The sequence below is a fragment of the Sciurus carolinensis genome, chromosome 13, assembly GCF_902686445.1.
Source record: "Sciurus carolinensis chromosome 13, mSciCar1.2, whole genome shotgun sequence".
Lineage (NCBI taxonomy): Eukaryota > Metazoa > Chordata > Mammalia > Rodentia > Sciuridae > Sciurus > Sciurus carolinensis.
The window spans coordinates 42,376,236-42,396,876 of NC_062225.1; the positions used below are offsets into that span (position 1 = coordinate 42,376,236).

The following is a 20,641-nucleotide window of genomic DNA, read 5'->3' on the forward strand; positions in this document are numbered from 1 at the left end:
AGTGGCTTCTCTTTTACTGCTTGTTATGTCCCTCCCAACCCCCTTTGACTTTCTAGGAAGTTTGGTTTTATTGTGTCCTAGTGAGTCCCTTTGAAACTCCTACTTGAAGTTTGTTTTAATTCTTGTATTTATAGTTTCATGTTTTTCACCAGGTTGGGGTATTTTAGCCATTATTTCTTTAAGTATTCTTTTTATCTATTTTTCTTTTTATCCTTGAATTCCTATAGTGAGTTAGTAGGTCTCCCATCACTGTATCCCATAGGTTCCTTAGATTGTTTTCTTTCTTTCATCTTGCACACCTCACTGACTTACTTAGTTGACCTGTTTTCAAGTGTGCTGATCTTTCTTCTGCTTATTCAGAGCTGTTTATGAACCTTTGTAGTCGATTTTTCATTTGTTATTCTACTTTTTCACTCCAGATTGCTCCTCTCCCATTTTATTTCTCTCTTTTGTATTAAGAATTAAATCCAAGGGTGCACTAACCACTGATCTACACCCTCAGTACTGTTTTATTTTTTATTCTGAGTCAGTGTCTTGCTGAGACTGCCCTCAAACTTGTGATCATCCTGCCTCATCCTTGCAAGTTGCTACTATTGTGGGCATGTGCCTCTGTGCTTGGCTTCGATTTTTATTTAAAATTTGTGCATTGTTGATCTACTTTGTTCTTGTGTTGTTTTCTTTGTCCTTCTCTTTGCTCTTTGAAAACTGCCAACATAGGTATTTTTAAAGTATGTGTCTACTAAGTCCAACATGTGGGCCCTCTAACATATATATTTACTTCTCCCGCCCTCCCTAGCTCTGCCTTTTTCTTCACTCTTTCTCTTTTTCTTTCCTCTTTTTGTGGTACTAGGGATTGAAGCCAGGGGTGCTCTTCTAATTATCCTATCTCCTCAGTTCTTTTTATTTTTAAAATTTTTAGACTGGGTCTTGGAAAGTTGCAGAGGTTGACCTTGATCTCTTGATCTTCTTACGCTAGCCTCCTGAGTGGGATTACAGGTATGAACTACCTGGCCTAGCTTTCAGATCCATTTTCTGCTGTTTCATTTTGTTACTTTGAGTGAGTCATACTTTGCTTTTTTTCTTCCTTTGTGTTTTTTTTTTTGGGGGGGGGGGGGTTGGGGGGATTGTAAAAACTGGCCATTTGAACATTATAGTATTTTAACTCTGGAAGTCAAATCCTCTTTCTGTTTTAGGTCTTTGGTCTTATTAATTGATATAGTGCTTTGTTACAGATTACCCTGTTATGAAAGCTTATGGTATATTCAGATCTTTTCTAAACCTGTGTGTCTCCCTAGGTATGCACAGTAGCTTTCTGATTTTCCTATTGTATACAGTTGTTTTTTAATGTCCTCCAAATAAGTTTCAGCTCCCTTAAATCTTGTGATAGTAACTATATATATATATATATTTTTATTATTATTATTTTTTTAACAGTTATAGCCATCTTATGTATTTGGAGGACTTGTTCCTTATTTCCCACCCTGGCTCCAGCAAGGTCACCAGAAACCAGTTGCTGTCCAAACTGCTGCTGTCCTTAGGGTTGAGGGAGTTCAGAATGAATAGCTTTTATGGCTCTGAAGGTGGAAGTTGACTGATACGTATAGCAATTTAGTAACCAAACTTTCCTGTGGTAGTGTAAGAATTATATTAACTCCAGAATCTTTGAAGAAGTATCCAGACAGTTTATGATGTTACATTTATTGTCTAGGTGCAGAGGTGGATTCCTGACACTTCTGTGTTCTGCCGTCTTCCCTGTTGTCCTTTTTTTGTCCCGAACTAGTAGAGGACAGTTTGTGAACCAACTTCATACTTCTATCTTTGCTACGACTAGAGGCATGCTATCTTGATATTTTTTCTGTACTTTTTGAGTTTTAGTTTATAGTATGACCATCTAGATGGGCCTGATATTTTTTCCCCTCAGTTACAGAATTTTATAATTTTCTTTCAAGGATCTTGTCAATTAACCAGTAAGATTTGATTATCAAAATTAAGGCTGTTATGGAAATCCCATTTTAAAAGTAATTAAACTTGCAGAAAATCAGAAATCTATATTTTATCACAATTAGAAAATTGTATCATAATTGCTTGTTGGCAAAAAGCAAGTATGAACTATTGTCTAATTCTAATGTTAGAACGATACTAAAATAAACATTCTTAGATACAGCTTATAAAAGTGTTGAACTTAATTATTTACTTCTTTCTTAAAATCAAATAATATTTGTAGTTTCAAACAACTATCATCATTCCCCTCCCTTCCCCTCCCATTCCCCTCCCCCTCCCCTCCCCTTCCCCCTCCCCCGGTCCTCTTCAGGGTACTGGAAATCAAACTTAGGGCCGTGTGCGGGCTCTTGAAGTACTTACTCTACCACTGACTGAGCTACAATCCCATGTCACTATTTTTTTTTTTTTTTAATGAATAAGTATTAATGTTAAAGTAAATAGTATTGAAATAGTGTGGTTCAAAATAAGTCTCATCTACACAGAATTCCTCCAATATTCTTATTCTCATTTTACCTTCAGATTAGTGTATGCATATTGACTATGATAGGAAAGGCAACAGAAGACAATTTATATGGTTTACATCCATGAAACAAAAATCAATGTGTAAGAGTCAAAATCCAAAATTTTGTACAGGACTTGATACATGGTAGGTGAATGTTCTACCACCAAATACATATCCAGTCTTTATATAAACATTCTATATATTTGAAAATAATAGGAACCTCAGCTTTTTACCTATGAGAGCCCTCAAATTAGTAATTACTGGTCCAGTCTTACTTTCCTTATTTTTTTCTTGATTTAGTAGTAGTTTTCTAGTTGTAAAAGACACTATTAGTCATACCTTTTTTAACTTTGTTTTTTTAGTTGTAGATGGACACATACCTTTATTTTATTTATTTACTTGTTATGTAGTGCTGAGAATGGAGTCCAGTGCCTCACACACGCTAGGCAAGTGCTATACCACTGAGCTATAACCCCAGCCCATACAGTCTTACCTATAGAAGTATTTTTTTCCCTCATACTTGTTATTTCTGCTTATTAAAATGAAAGAATCTCTCTTCCTTTTTTTTTTTTTATTTAAACTGTAGAGTGTTCTGTTAAGCGTTTCTGCTGTGTACTCTAGTAAATGTTATATAAATACTTTTTAAAGTTAATATAAGGGAAATAGTATATCTGAAATGTTTTACTTGTGTTTCTGAATTATAATTTATTTGTAATTTCCTACATTTTTTATTTAAAAATTTATTGATTCTTTGTAGTTATATTGCCTACATTCTTATTTTGTATTTAATTTGCTTTTAATGACATACCTACGTTTCAGTGGCATCCTTTTTTATGCTTGGATTCTGTAAACTACACCTATTATGGTCTGCTGACTTATGATTAGAAAATTAAGTTATGATTTGTTTGGCTAAAATTCTCTTTGAAATAAAATTTGTGTTAAAATTTATTTTCACTATATTTTATACACCTATTATATTTGGTAATTACTGTTTTAAGGTAGATTTAAGTCAGATTTTATTTTCATTGTTTTATACTGCCATTTATGATATTTGGTAACTATTATTTTACCAACATAAAAATACTAGCTCATTAACTAATTTCTTGATCTTTCAAACCTGTAACCTTTTTCATCTCAAGTAATTTTTACAGGGCAATTATTTTTAACTATTGTCTGTACTTTTATTTTGTAGTTGAAACATTGTAGTCGGTATATACATGACTTATTTCCTTCACTCATCAAGAATTTGGATCCTGTACCACTTAGACACCTCCTTAATCTGGTCTCAGCTCTTGAGCCAAGTGTTCACACTGAACAGGTAATACATTCAGAACATCATAGTGCTCTGACACTCCCTGCCCCCCAAACACTTATGTAAAAATGACAACTTATTTTGTAATTCAGGTACTTGTACTGATCACTTATTTATTGTTGACTTTTCAGTTAGACAGAAATGTTTTACATTTGTAACAATGTTGCATAAAGCCTTCAAATTAATCTCTCTCTCTTTTTTAGACACTGTACTTGGCATCCATGTTAATTAAAGCTTTGTGGAATAATGCACTAGCAGCTAAGGCTCAGCTGTCTAAACAGAGTTCGTTTGCATCTTTATTAAACACTAATATTCCTATTGGAAATAAGAAAGGTTAGTGAAGCATATCTATTTTGAATTTACTTGTCCAAAGTTCATGAATGAAATTTGAAGTGTTTTCTGCAATTTTAGGTTGAGCATCCTTAATCTGAAGTTTGAAATGTTTCAAACTCCAGAATTTTTTGAACATTGACATTATGGCACAAGTGGAAATTTCCACACCTTGAATCACGTGAGAGGTCACAATCAAAACATAAACATACTAAAAGTATTGAAAAAAAAAATCTTTAGATTATGTGTATAAACCTAAAGATGGAAGTAGTATAAAAGCTGTATATGAAATAAACATGGATTTTGTGTTCAGATTTTGATCCCATCATCAAAATGTCATTATGTATATGCAGATATTATAAAATATGAGTATATGTGAAATCTGAAACACTTTTGGTCTTAAACTTTCAGATAAAAGTTATGTGACATATTCACAATTCAGTTTTAATTACATGATAAGTTTGGGATGGAAAGTGTACTGTACATTAAAGGATTAGTAAATTGTCTTTGGTTCCTGTTTTTGGTTGCATTAGTTATGTATATTTCTCGTCTTTAATATTCTTTCCTTTAAAAAACAAAAAGACTTTGATGTAGAAATAATTTTGTGAGTAGAACGTAATAGTTTTTATGTTTCCCACTTGAATATTTGTCTGCTTTGTGAGGTGCTTTATATATATATCTCTCATATATATATAACTCTGAAGGACTTCCTAAAATTTCATGTACTTACACCAATTTTTGTTTCCTGACATTATATATAATTACTCTTTTCTTAGGCTTTTCTCCACAGGTACCCACAACAACTATTACAGGTTTCCCTGTTTGTATTTTGATTATGTAATGTGAACAACTGATAAGCTGTCCCCCAAAAGCTCAGTCACTTAGAATGTTTTCCTCCTCTTTTTTTTTTTTTTTTTTTTTTTTTCCCTCCTTTTTCCTTCAGAGGAAGAAGAGCTCAGGAGAGCAGCTCCATCACCTTGTAAGTTGAGCCTTAGAAATGCATGACAATATGACTTACAGTTTGTTTTGGTGATCTTCTGGAGTTAATTGATTTTATATAGCAACATCAGTAATAAAGATCATTTTGAGAAGACATGAACCTTAGTAATTCATCTTAAATCCTCCCCCACTTTTATTTTGGGCAATGTTGGGGTTTGAATAAATGGCCTGTCATATGCTATGTAGGTGCTCTACCACTGAACTCTACCCCTTTTCTCCATTTTACCTGTTTTGCTTTAAACCATTAGTATCTTGACTTTGAAATCATATATATCCACTTTTATTTTTTGGACCCGGGGACACTTTACCACTGAGCTATCATCCCATTCCTTTCTAGTTTTTATTTTGAGGTTGTGTCTTGTTAACATACTGAGGCTGACCTTGAATTTGCCACCCTTCTGCTTCAACCTCCCGAGTTGCCGGGATTACAGTTATGTGCCTGGCATTGTGCATCTACTTTATAAGTAATTGCCAAATGTGAACAAATTTAGAGATTGTATCTTTGGGTACGTAGCATAAAGCTTTGGCAAATAACTCTTCTGTTAGGTCTCTGCTAATACTTATTTGAACTAAAAATGAAAAATCTACTGCCTAGGGTCACCTGCAGCAAGTCCTCAAAGCAGTGATAACAGTGATACACATCAAAGTGGAGGTAGTGACATTGAAATGGATGAACAACTTATTAATAGAACTAAACATGTGCAGCAGCGACTTTCAGACACAGAGGTATGAAATTATTTTTTCCTGTTTTCAAAGAGATTTTCATTTCTGCCTTATTATTTGAACTGGGACTATAAATATAGTCCATGTTGAGTCCTCTCCTTTTAGTATTTTTGATATCATTTTTTAAAATTCTCTTTTCTATTGTTCAAAAGAATATGACAAGACTGTGGCCTTTTTAAAAAGTGCAGTTTTTCCATATCAGTTAGTTTTTTCTTACTAGTTTGACTATTTAAATCTATTTGTTTCTAAATACAGGAATCCATGCAGGGAAGTTCTGATGAGACTGCCAACAGTGGTGAAGATGGAAGCAGTGGTCCTGGTAGCAGTAGTGGGCGTAGTGATGGATCTAGCAATGAGGTCAATTCTAGCCATGCAAGTCAGTCAGCTGGGAGCCCTGGAAGTGAAGTGCAGTCAGAAGACATTGCAGATATGGAAGCCCTGAAAGAAGAAGATGATGATGATCATGGTCATAATCCTCCCAAAGCCAGTTGTGGTACAGATCTTCGGAGTAGAAAGTTAGAAAGTCAAGCAGGCATTTGCTTGGGAGATTCCCAAGGCCCATCTGAAAGAAATGGAACAAGCAATGGAACAGGAAAGGACCTGGTTTTAACACTGAATCATTGCCATCTGTAGATAATCGAATCCGAATGCTGGATGCCTGTTCTCACTCTGAAGACCCAGAACATGATATTTCAGGGGAAATAAATGCTGCTCATATAGCACAAGGTTCTCAGGAGTCTTGTATCACACGAACTGGAGATTTCCTTGGGGAGACTATTGGGAATGAATTATTTAATTGCCGACAATTTATTGGTCCACAGCATCACCACCATCACCATCACCATCACCACCACCATGATGGGTAAGCCTGTTTAAAAAGAACTATTCAGCTTGCATTTCCTTTAGGGAAGTATGATAGCTACATTTATTCAGTTAAAGTTTATTGTCGATTGTTGCTGTTAAATAGTATAATGCAGACTGTAAATACTAGTCAAATTTATAGTGTGCGCATTTAAAAATTTTTTTGTGATGAACACAGTACCATCATTATATTTATTTATTTTTATGTGGTGCTAAGGATCGAACGCAGGGCTTCACATGTGCCAGGGAAGCACTCTGCCACTGAGCCCCAGCCCCACCGCCTAGTGGGCACATTTAAAAAAGCAAATGAAGCAGTTAGGATTAATGTTAATTATATATTTAAATGAGTTTTTCTAAAATATCATTTCCATATTAACCAGTATAAAAATTAAGATACTTTGCATTTTTTTCATAAGAAGTCTTGTATACTTAGTGTATATTTTATACTTATTTTATACTTTCTATTCATCTCTACGGTAGCCAGTTTTTATGCCTGTGTGGTAACCATAAGTGGCTAGTGGATATCATATTAGAAAGCATAGATTGAGATCTTCAGTTCTTTGTAATAGTTGTGTAAAAGCAGATCTGAGATTGCTCATTGCAGTGGATCTGGGGGTGTAGCTCAGTGGCAGAGCACTTGCCTTGCATGCATGAGGCTGGGGGTTTAATCCCAGTACTGCCCCCGACAAAACCCACCAGAAAAACCAAACAAACAAAAAAAACCAAGTTTACTTTTGGAAACTTCTGGTAAACCGTGATGATGAAAAGGGAAATTAAATACATTTCCTAATTAAGTACTAATTAGGATAAGCTCTAGTATAAATATTTTTGATTATCTGTGTAATGTACCCAGAGTATTTGATAATGATTCTTACTAGTGCTATCATATTGAGCAAAATAATTAATTTTTCTTTAATTTTCTCACCTATAAAATAGAAACAGTAGTAATAGTACTTCTCTTTGGGCTTATTGTGAGAATTTTGTGAACTAATGTGAATGTCACAAAATAAATGCTCAATAAGTATTAACTGCTATTTATTTTCATTACAAGTATTTTATACACACACACACACACACACACACACACACTTTTTTTTTTTTTTTTTTTTTTTTCCTGTTTTTGTTTTTTTGTATTGTGGATTGAACCCAGGGGCATTTAACCACTGAACCACATTCCTGGCCCTCTTTTATGTTTTAATTTGAGACAGGGTCTCCCTGAGTTACTGAGGCTGACCTTAAACTTGAGATCCTCCTGCCTCAGCCTCTTGAGCTGCTGGGATTACAGGCGTGCACAACCATGCCTAGCCAAACAGCAGTTATTTTGAGTGGATGATGAAACATGAGTATGGGACTTGTCAGAATGAGTTTTCTTAGTCTTGACAGTTTGCTAGACCTTCCAGAATTTAGTTGAGATGTTTGAGTGCAGTATGTGTACTTAACTACTTTGTTTCCTTTTTAGTTTATTCTATTACTAACGTATCTAAACTTAGGGCAGTGTTTCTCAGTCTTGAGAATACTGACATTTTGGTTCAGATAATTTTTGGTCTTGAATTCTCAGCAATATGAATGGAGTATTGTGCATTATTGTGCACTATAGAACGTTTAACAGCTTACATAGCTCCTATCTCTAGAAACCAGTAGTATTTGTAATAATAATAGTAATAATTCCTGTCATATAGAATAACAAAAAATGTCTCTAGATATTGCCAAATTGCCCTGCTAGAAGGCAGAATCACCCTGGTTGAAATTCTTTGTTTTAATGTCTCACATTAAGGGCGTGCACATTCAGAATTATCCCCAGCATTGTTCATGATGAAAACTGAACAGTTTATTATAGAACTGAGATGCAGTATATTCTGTTTAATACCTTGCTTATCTGTCTTGACACCCACCCTAACAATAAGTTAAAAAGTAATCATTAGAACTAATAAGTCTACCCCACAAGATATAATGATTTAGTTTTTTAATTTCTCTCCGTATTCTATCTGAAACTTTTGTTTCTTTTTATGTTTTCATCCTTTTGCATATCCAGTACAATGTTGTAGAAGTCAGTGCTTATATATTCTTGTTGTGCATGCTGGCCTGGTGAATAGGTTTTGGGAGATACATGACAGTATAAATAAATGAATGAATTGTGTTCTGCTAAAAATCTCCCAATAAATTTATTTTTGGTGGTGCTAGGGATTGAACCAAAGGTTTTGTGAATGCTACAGATGCACTCTAACATTCATCCACATCTCCAGTACTCCAGTTAATATTATGTCTATCTAGATTGCAACCATAATTTGAAATATTTTCCTGATAGTCACCCCCTTTGATTCTGAGGATGTATGAACAAATATAAATGAATTTTAAGGTTTCACATTGTGACTTTATGAAATAATACATAAGTGTCAGTATTACTGATCTTGCTCTCTAAAGTTGTTCTAGCAATGTATATGTATTAATTTGTATATACTGTAAAGTATGATATGTGCATATTGTTAAATCACAAGTAATAATTCTAACATTGGGGTCTTTGTAAAGCTCATCAACATTCTATATATATATATATATATATATATATATTATTATTATTTTTTTTTTTTAATAAAACCTTCAGTCCCTGGCACCACAAAACAGTAGCAACAGCCATAAAAACCAATATTGCTTTGCTTCTGATTATGTCGTAATTTGTGCCAAATGTTTTAAGAAGGGCATTTTTTTTTTAATGATTCACAATGTATGTTTAATTTCTTAAGTACTAACTGATTTTTTTTTTTGTTATAGGCATATGGTTGATGATATGCTAAGTGCAGATGATGTCAGTTGCAGTAGCTCGCAGGTCAGTGCAAAATCAGAAAAAAATATGGCTGATTTTGATGGTGAAGAATCTGGATGTGAAGAGGAACTAGTTCAGATTAATTCACATGCAGAACTAACATCTCATCTCCAACAACATCTTCCCAATTTAGCATCTATTTACCATGAACATCTTAGTCAAGGTAAGAATCGGTAGTAAGCTAAGTTTATTACCTTCTTCAAAGCAGAAAAGGTTTATATTGTTAAACTGAATCAACAGTTTATGTTATGATACTTAAATTTTTTTTAATGTATATTTTTTAGTTGTCAGTGGATCTTTTATTTATTTATGTTTGGTACTGAGTATTGATCCCAGGGCCTCAGGCAAGCACTTGCCAGGCAAGTGCACTACCACAACTGAGGCACAACTCCAGCCCCTAAATATTTTTGCCAAAACAATTTCATATGATAATTTTATTTCCAAAGTAATGAAATCAGTTTAAATACTCCATTGTGAATATAAATAAAGACTGCATTTCTATTAAGTGATGTTTAGTTGTAACAGGGTATGCTTATTAAGAAAGTGTAAGAAAATTATAGATTTACATTTTAGAAAGTATATGGATGTATAGGTTTTATTTTTAGAAATTGTAGGAACTGAAAGTAATAGGAGCTGGGATTGGAGGTGCATGCATGTAATCCCAGTGGCTCAGGAGACTGGGTCAGGAGGGTTGCAAATTGAAAATCAGCCTCAGCAACTTAGCAAGGCCCTAAGCAACGTAGAGAGAACTTGTTTCTTTTTCTTTTTCTTCTTTTTAAATACTTTTTTTTATACCTTTATTTAATTTTTATGTGGTGCTGAGGACTGAACCCAGGGCCTCAAGCATGCTAGGCAAGTGCTCTGCCACTGCATCACAACCCCAGCCTGAACTTGTCTCTTAATATAATTACAAAAGAGCTGGGAATGTGCTTGGTGGTTAATCAACTCTAGGTTCAGTCCCTGGTACCAAAAAAACAAAAAGAAAGGATTAATAAGTACTTCTTTTTTGTGGGGGCAGTGCTGTGGAATCAAACCTAGGTCCTCACATATTCTAGGCAAGTGCTATACCACTGAGCCACATCCCTAGGCTAATAAATACTTTCTTAATATCTAGTCATCTGGAAAATACAAGTTAAAATCATTACTCATCTATTGGAATGGGTAAATTTAAGGACTGACATTAAGAAAGTAGAATAACTGGAACTCTTCTACATTGCTCTTGAGGCATATAGTCCCTTTGGAGAACTGGTTAATAACTCAGGGTCATGTCATCACCCCCTTACCCCTGCCCCCAGCCTGTTTTACAGTACTAAGCCTAGATCAGCTTCTTACAAAATTAAATGTATACCTACCACGTATCCTAGCTGTTCCTGGGTTCTTTATCTAAGAGAGATGAAAGAATGTCTATAAAAAGATTTGTAAAAGAGTGTTCATACCTGCTTTCTTCATAAGAGCCTAACCGGGGTTACCTGGATGTGGTTACTCAACATCATTAGTTGTTAAAAAGAAAAAAATGGAAAACTATGGATCAATATAAAATATTCTGATCAAAAGAAGCTAGAAACAGAAGAGTAGATACTATATATCACATATATGCACTTCTAGAATAGTTGAATGCATTTTGTAATGATAGAAGATTGCTCAGTGACCACCCAGGATTTGGGGGATAACATCTGATTATAAAGGCTCATGAGAAAACTTTCTCAGGTGATAGAAATATTCTCTGCCTCAATTATTTATGCATGTTAATTAATTAAGTGATGTTTAATTAAGTGATGCTAGGATTGAACCCAGAGCCTGAGGCATGCTAAATACATGCTCTACCACTGAACTACACCCCTAGTCCATATTCTATCTTAATAAAATTAATTTCAAATGGTAAGTAACAGCCACCCTCCCCCCCAAAAAAAAATGAGCATCAGACTGGAAGAAATATTTAGTGGTTATATATCTAATAAAGTGTTTATATCTAGAATATATAAGAACTTTTATAACTCGGTAATAGACAACAGAATTAAAAATTGGAGGATTTATTTTACCAAAATAGGTATGGGAGTGGGTAATAAGCATGAAAAGATACTCAGTGTCCTTAGTTTTTAGGGATACAAATTAAAAACCACAGTGAGAACCCACTACATACCTAATTAAAATGGTTGAAAGTAAAAGTGGCCTTAACCATAGTCTTGAGAATCAAGAGAAACACGAACTGGGCACTCTCCTGTGCCATTAGTAGGCATGTAAGAATGGCATAACCATCATGGACTACTTTTTGGCAATTTCTTAAAATATTATACATACATATACCAAGGCACAGCAGATCTATTTGTAGTTAACTGAGAATAAGGAAAGCATATGTCTATCCAAAAATTGTCAGATATTTTAGCATTTATTCATTTTAATAGTAAAAACCTAGGAGTTGTGTAAATGTCCTCTGTTGAATGTATACATGTTTTTATAAAAGAGTATATTGGTCCTTAATAACAAGGGACATACTATTGATCGATGTGTGTTAACATGCATGATCCTCAAGAACGTGGTATGGGCAGAAGCCACATATAAGACTACACATATGATTCCATTTACATGAAATTTCCAGAAAAGACTATTTATGGGGATGATGAAACAATTTAGGACTGGAGAGTGTTATCAGGGATTAACTAGGAACTAGGGAACATTTGGAGTGATGGAAAGTGTTCTGAAACTAGATTGTGGTGATGGCCACATAGTTCTCAATTTAAGGAAATCATTATACATTGTATAGTCCAATAGGTAAAGTACAGAGAAACAAAGCAAAAAAGCATTTTTGGTTAATGTAACAGAAAAAGTAATTATTTAGTCTAGCATTCAGAAAATTTGAATTAGTATAATAGAATCTTCTAATTTAATTGAATGTTTTGGGAAAATCTTTTGATAAAAATAATTTGCCCTTTTTAATTATAGAAATTATAAGAGATTATGCAGAAGGTCATCTAGAGGAATGCCCGTTGCTTAAAGAATTGATAACCTATCTTCTTTACACTTGTTTCAAGTATTTATAATTAGATAACCTTGATATATGAAAAACACTAGTCATATTTATTAGAAATAATAGAAGGAATGGCAAGTGAATAGTTAGTTCACTTTAGCCTTAAGTCTAAACAATTCTGTTTGGTTTCCATTCATAAGTAATTGTGCTAGTATGTTTTTACTTTGTGATCTGAAAAGAGCTTTATTTTTACACTTTTCTTTGGGATTGTTAACTTTATGAATGCTGTAATTCCCAGTTTCATTCAATTGCATTCATCTACAGTCTATTCTGTTTTGTCCCTTCAGGACCTGCAGTTCATAAACATCAATTCAACAGTAATGCTGTGACAGACATTAATTTGGATAATGTTTGCAAGAAAGGAAATACTTTGTTGTGGGATATAGTCCAAGATGATGATGCTGTAAGTTATTTAATAAAACCAAATGAGTACAAAATTACTGCACAATACAATCAGGATAAATAATAATGTTATGCCTATACTTTTTTGTAGGTTAATCTTTCTGAAGGATTAATAAATGAAGCAGAGAAACTTCTCTGTTCCTTAGTATGTTGGTTTACAGATAGACAGATTCGAATGAGATTCATTGAAGGTTGCCTTGAAAATTTAGGAAACAACAGGTAAAAAGGAATTAAGTTCTTTACAGTAAAATTTGTGCCTTATTGATGAGATGTGGTCTTCTCATAGTTTTTAATGTACTGTATTTTTTAGTTATTATGATTTTCATATTTAGGTTAAAGATTTTTTTTCCTTATACACTTAATATTTCATCACTTTTTTTAAAAACACTTTTCAGCATTCTTGGTTAGATTATCTACAACAGAAACAAATAATATTCTCTTCTTGATTCTGGGAACTCACTGGAGACACTTGTTTTTAAATTGCAATTAATTTTTTTTTTTTTAAACTGTCCCATGTTGTATTAAAGGAACCTACAAAAGAAATTAGACTTGGTCTAAAATTTAAACATTTTAGAAGTAGCATTGCTTGTCTATTTGAGTGGATCTTTTTTGTCTCAGTTTCTATAGTGTATAAAAGCATTAGGTTAGTACCTCAACTGGCTAAAGTACATTTAATATATATAGTTCACAGATATCACTCATACCTCAATAAAATGGCTTAAAAAATACAAATGGGCCAGACGTCAGGGCACACACTTGTAATCCAAGCAACTTGTGAGACTGAAGCAGGAGGATTGTAAGTTCAAAGCCAACTTCAGCAATTTAGCAAGGCGCTAAGGAACTTAGTGAAAAACGGTGTCACAACAAAAATTATGAAAGCGCTTTGGGGATGTGGCTCAGTAGTTAAGCACCCCTCTGTTCAATCCTCTTCACCACCACCTCCCAAATACAAAATGGGAGCTATGAGTTTAGCTCAGTAGTAGGCTGTTGGTCTACCATACATGATGCTCTGGGTTTGATCCCCAGTACTGCAAAAAATGAAAACAGGTGAGGAAAAAAAAAAAAAAAAGTAATCCTCCCTCCCTCAAAGGAGAAAATATGCACAAACTATACATATGACCATGTGTCGATATCCAGAAAATATAAGGAATTACAAAAATTAACCAAAAAAGATATTAAAAAGTAGGCAGTACACTGTATGTATATAGATGTTTCTCAAAAGAAGACTTGTAGATGAACAACAAATATATGAAAAAATGTTCAACATAACTAATGAATAGGGAAATGCCACTCAAAACCATGGTGAGTGAGATATCACCTCATTCCTGTAAGTTTGACTGTTACCCAGAAAAGTTAACAAGCACTGGCAAGGATGTGTAAAGTAAAGGAAACCCTTCAGTGTTGTTGTTGGGAATGTCATTATAACCACTACGGGAAACAACTTATTTTAACAGTAGAGCAACCATAAGATTGAACAGTCCCACTTCTGGGTATATAGCCAAAGGAAATGAAATCTATGTCAAACATGTATGAACTTCCATGCTTATTGCAGCTCTATTCACAGTAGATAAGAAATTGAAACAAGTGTCCATTAGTGAATGAATTGATGAAGAAAAAATGTGGTACATATGTGCAAAGGAATATTACTCTGCCATAAGAAGGAATGGAATCTTGTCACGTTTGACAACATGGATGGAACTGAAGATTACTATGTTAATTGAAATAAGCCAGGCACAGAAGGGCAAGAACTTCATGATCTCACTCTTATTTGGATCTAAAACTTGATCTTACAGAAGTCGAGAATAGAATAATGTTTATAAGATAGTACAATAGTGTTTACTGTGTCGAAAGCTTAGGGACAGAAGTGATGGGGATGGGCACATCAATGAGTACTAAATTACAGTTATATCTGATCAAGAAATTCTGGTGTGCTATTGTACAGTAGGGTATCTATGGGTAACAAGACTGAATTGTACATTTCAAAACCTAGAAGGAAGAATATTAAAGGTTTTCATCATAAAGAAATGATAAGCCAGATACGGTGTTTAAGGAGGTAATGTTTAACCTGATTTAAACATATACAATGTGTTGAAATATCATATTACTCTATTAAAATTTAGTTCTTATGTATCACTTAAAAATAGATTTAATTTTTTAAATTGGGTTAGTTTTTTTTCTGTCTTGTATATGTTCTCATGGAGACTCAAATAATCGCAAGTTTGATTCTACAGTGTTTTTCCATTGGTACAGTGTCACATTTCCCTTGGTTTACACTGTTTTTAAATCGTTCCATTCTCTGATGTAGTAAAAACTTGATTCCTGTGTGTATATATGTTGACAGTTCAGTTATAAATATGTTGTTTTTATCTCACAAAATTGCTGTTTCATTCAGGTGTAAGAAGCACCTAATAGAACTCTGCAGTACCATTTAAAATAACTGAATAATCTTTGTAGAGCTATCTAAATGCCAAAAAACAGTAGAGTGAATAATTGGGAACTTTACCACTGAGCTTCACCCTCAGTGGTATTTTTGAGAAGGGGTCTTGCTAAGTTATGTTGTCAAGGCTAGCTGTGAACTTGAGTTCCTCCTGTCTCAGCCTCCTGATTTACTGGGTTACCAGCATGTCATTCTTTTAAAAGACTATTTTTGGGGCTGGGGAGATAGCTCAGTTGGTAGAGTGCTTACCTCCTAAGCACAAAGCCCTGGGTTCAATCCCCAGCACAGCAAAAAAACAAAACAAACAAAAAAAGCTATTTTTAATGGCTGGATGTTATATCATCATTTACATAGATTGTGTATCAGTTAATTACAAAATGTTAATTATTTTATAAGCCTTTTTAAAAAATACTTTTAGTTGTCGATTGAACCTTATTTTATTCATTTACTTATATGCAGTGCTGAGAATCAAACCCAGTGCTTCCCACTTGCTAAGCAATTGCTCGACCACTGAACCACAATCCCTTAATGAGCCTTTTTTGAAAGCACCATTTTTAAAAAGTGATATATTATTAATTTACACTCGTGTGTTTTTATACCATGACCCAGTAATTCCACTTTTAAGTATGTACCTAGCAAATATATCTAGATGGTCCACAGAATACTCAAGATTGTGCGTTGCAATACTATATAAAATACTTTAATATTCTTTGTATAGCTACCCAAATGCCAGAATCTACTAGAGTGAATAATTGGGGACTGTTCAAAGAATGAAATAGCAATAGCAATCAATGAACTATTGCTGCTTGGAACAATCTCGAATATATAATGTCAAGTGAAAGAGGCTAGATATGAAAGAGTATCCATATTCAATTTAGTTTAAAAACAGGTAAACTTGTACTGCCTTGGGTTTGTATTTGAAAGGGGTCACAGTGGAGGCTTCTGGAGGGTAATATTGCATAGCTATATTTATTTATATCAGAGTTTTGAACTGCACAGTTAGATCTGTACACATTTAAGTAAAAGAAGCGAAAGATGAAATATGCAGCCATTTAGAGTCCTGTTTTCATAGATTACAATGATGATACAAATATACCCTTACAGATCCAGCTTTTAAAAAGAAAAACAGTGCAAGAAATAGCAAGAGTATAATATCCAATATTATTTTGGGCGGGAGAATTGTGTATTTTTTCTTCTTGTCTTTATGTCTTTATGTTTTCCATTTTTTTCTACAGTGAGCATGTACTTATTTTATGAATAAGGAAACTTAATAAATTCCAAAGGAAAAATTTGTGTATAAAATGGAAAAAAAAAAGTCAATATGGAATTTTTTAAATTAAATTATTATTTTCTCCCCCCTCCAGTTGAAAACATTATTCATTTGAGGTAACCCCTGTACCATAATTATAATCATTTAATGGTTTATTGAATATCTAGTAAGCATATCTGTTGTGTTGTAGTTAATTTTGTCTTCAAACTTCACTCAGTTGGTTGCTATTTCTTGCTATTACTGGTAATAGCATTAGTCATATGTGATGGTATTTTGTGGTATTTTCAACCTGTAAAACATGCATGTTCAGTGTATAACAGCCAAAATTAGTGGATTTTTTAATGTAAACATTAACTGGGTTTTCATATGAACCTGTGATTCTTAGTGGAGGTGATTGTTTCCTGTTAGGCATGTCGTAACTTGTAAGTGGGAGTTAGGGTTATTACTTCAGGTCAACAATGTATCCTACAATGTAGAAGACAGTTTCCCAGAACAAAGTTTCCAGCCTGAAACCTCACTAGTGTTAGAATTAAGAAACCTAAACAAAAGATTCATTTCTCCAAACCTAGCCTTCTGAGTTATTATCATGGTAAGAGAGTATGTGGCATAGCGTACTGTTAATTAATAGAAAACAAATCGGGCACTGCAACTTCAGCTTATTTACTTTAATCCTGAAACATGAGTAAAATAATCTTTCCAGTTCTTTACTTGCTGTGGTTGGTACACCTGCCAGCATTTTTTCTTCTTTCCTTCCCATAGACCCCTGAAGTTAGCATTTTACCACTGACTACACCTCCAGCCTGCTTTGCCTTTACTATGGTCATAGTCCAGTTTATTTTTTACAGTGAACTTAGGTGTTTTTGTATGGTAAACTTGGATCTTGTGAAATACAGAGATCTGAAAAGGAAAATTAGAGTCTCCCATAAATCACCCATAATTCTGTTAATACAGGACTACTGTAAATGCTTTTAAAAAATGCACCTATATGCCAGGCACTGTTGTCCATACCTGTAAAGATCTCAAGTTTGAGGCCACACTCAGCAACTTAGTGAGACTGTGTCTCAAATTAAAAAATAGAAAGGGCAACTTTGTGAAGTCTTGTCTCAAATTAAAAAAAAACAGAAAGGACTGATGATGTAGCTCAGTGTAAAGAATCTCCTAGTCAGTCTATAAACTGGGCATAGTGGTGCAGGCCTGTAATCCTAGGGATTCCTGAAACTGAGGCAGGAGGATTACAAGTTTGAAACCAGCCTGGTCAACTTAGTGTGATCCTGTCTCGAAGTAAAAATAAGGGTTGGGGATTTAGCTCATGGTGAAGTGCCTTTGGGTTCAATCTCCATCCTTGGGTGAGGGGCTTCTATAGTCTCTTCTGTGATATATGGACCTATATCTGGGGCACATTTAGCCCCAGGCAGATTGTTTTGTAAGGCACAGAATAAGATTTCAACAGTGCAGAAAGTTTAGTGTTATGCACAGAAATATATAGTTGATCGGCATTCATACATTGAAAGCATGAGGCAGATAGCAGTTCCCATCATGAAAATTCTGTTAATTTTTAGCTTACTGTTTGTTACCAAGGATGTGTAAGATAAGACTGCTTCCCAGTGAGTAAGAGTCAAGTAAGCATTTGGAGGCATCTTTGAAATTCTCTGTTCTCTGAAAAACCAAAATGAGATTTTTCTGGGAATTTATCCATTGAATTCCTTTTTTACTTTTCTTGAGCTATTTGTAGGTACTTTATCCATGTGTTCAAATTTCTTGCCTATGTGTACAAGTCATTTCTTGAGTAAAATCATTGCATGTGTGAGGGATCCTGTTTGCTTAAATAGAGCTGTGGGGTGGCCCATAGCTTGAGATCCTTCTGCCTTAGCCCCCCAAGTCTCTGAAATTAATAGGAGTGCACCACATACTCAGTGCCTGTTTTTGTTGTTGTTTTGTTTTTAAGACACATTTCATGTCAACTTTGTGCTATTTATTTATTTATTTATTTATTGGCAGTACTGGAGATTGAGTCCATGGTGCTGTCACTGAGCTATATCCCCAGTCCTTTTTAAAAAAAATTGTCGAGATGCCATCTTGGTACTTGCTGAAACTTGCCTCAAGTTTGCAGCCCTCCTACCTCAGCTTCCTGAGTAGCTTGAATTATAGGATTATGCCACTCTACCCGGCCAAGGCAGTATGCTTTGTAGAAACATATGTCTTAAAATGTGGTGTTTAGAATCAGACGCAGTGGCATAGACCCTGGGTTAAATCTCCAGTATGACTAAAAAAAAAGAAAAAAGAAAAAAATATATAAATGTACGTGTGTGTGTGTGTGTGTCTTCAGAATGGTCTGGAATTGACCATACATGACAGCTGTTCTGCTAAAACAACCAAACTGTATTAGTTTAGTATTTTGTGTTTGTTTGTTTTCTGGAAATGAGAACTGATCTGGGCCTTGCACATGCTAGGTTTGTACCCTATCACTGAATTAAACTACTAGCCCATTTTATTTTATTTTAAGATAGGATCTTGATAAGTTGCCCAGGCTGCCCTCATACATGGGATCCTCCTGCTTCACCACCTTAATAAGTAGCTGGGGTTACAAATCTGTACCATCATGCCCACTATATAGATGCCTTTTTTTTTTTTTTTTAAACTGGGGATTGACCCAGGAATGTTTTACCACTGAACTACATCCCCAGCTCTTTACATTTTTTAATAGGAGAGATGATCTCATGAAGGCTGTGATTGTATTTTTTTTCCCACACACACTTTTTTTAAATGGGTGCATTATAGTTGTATATATTGATGGAATTTATTGTTACATATTTGTACATGCACACAATAATAACAATATAAATGTTTCTACCCTTTTGGCATTGTTTCTCTTACGTTCTAACTGTAGTTTCTTTTGTCATCATCTAGTAGTACTTTTTTTAACCCCCTTCTTTTGATTATTGTGGATTGCCCTGGGGCACTTTACCACTGAGCTACATTCCAGTCCTTTGTATTTATTATTTTGTGATAGGTGTTGCACAGTTACTCAGGTTGGCCTTGAACTTTGAATTCTCCTGCCTTAGTCTCCTGGTTACAGGTGTTCCCTACCATGCCTGGCTCTCATTCTTAATTTTGTTATGTAGCATTTTATACTGTTGGTCTTCCTTCTTCAAAAACCTCATGTTTAAGTTCTTCAATGGTTCATTATTTAAGCATGTATTATAAGCATGATTTTTTAACTGATAAAATTATGGGTCTGCTCTTGTAGAACACATTCTGGTGGTAAACATGTTGAATAAAAAAAACTCATTAGATAATGGTAAATGAAAGAAGTAATGATGTTGAGATGAGTAACAGGTCTATGGGACAGTGGAAAGGTTTTAATTAATATGGATTTGTCCTAATGAGAGTGATGGAAAGGAGTCATGCAATGATTTAGACAAAAATCTTTCCAAATAAACACATTAGCAAAGGCTTTAAGGCATGAATATGCTTTCTGTGTTGAAGGGGTAGCAAAGAGGAAGATTGGAAGGAATTTAAGTTAGATTGATGGGAGGAATGGAGTCAGTTCAAACAAAGGCTTGGATTTCAACTTAAGTACTTTGGATTTTATATTCAAAAAGCAATACATTTTTATTTTCTCTTTTTTCTCCTACTGAGAATTTATTCCCCAATGTTTATTCCCTCCCATTACAGAAGCACAATCCTGTGTTTTGATGTGTGTGTACACATACATACATACATAAACACCCAGATACATTTATACAAATACACCTTTTTTTTGGTCATCATGTGAAAATTGGGGGAAAAGTGGTAACAATAACTTGTTAAAGAATATTTTCATGGAAATAAAATACCTTTAAATGTTCTTCATTTATGGCGTGCTTTCTTTTAATGTCTTGGTTTGGAATTTTAAAACTTGGATTTCTTGCCCTATCTTATATGAAATGAATTTATACTTCGGAAAAAAATTTTTTGT

The 20,641-nt window shown here is 34.2% G+C and overlaps 1 protein-coding gene across 1 annotated transcript in view; it reads left to right on the forward strand.

Moving 5' to 3' along the window:
- Window positions 1-20,641, forward strand: part of Usp34 (ubiquitin specific peptidase 34) — a 221,303-nt gene that overhangs the window by 72,891 nt on the left and 127,771 nt on the right. Inside the window, 9 exon segments of the mRNA XM_047522220.1 lie at window positions 3,696-3,821; window positions 4,019-4,148; window positions 5,089-5,124; window positions 5,740-5,870; window positions 6,123-6,468; window positions 6,471-6,729; window positions 9,498-9,712; window positions 12,862-12,977; window positions 13,068-13,195. Coding sequence (XP_047378176.1) covers window positions 3,696-3,821; window positions 4,019-4,148; window positions 5,089-5,124; window positions 5,740-5,870; window positions 6,123-6,468; window positions 6,471-6,729; window positions 9,498-9,712; window positions 12,862-12,977; window positions 13,068-13,195 — 1,487 coding nt within the window.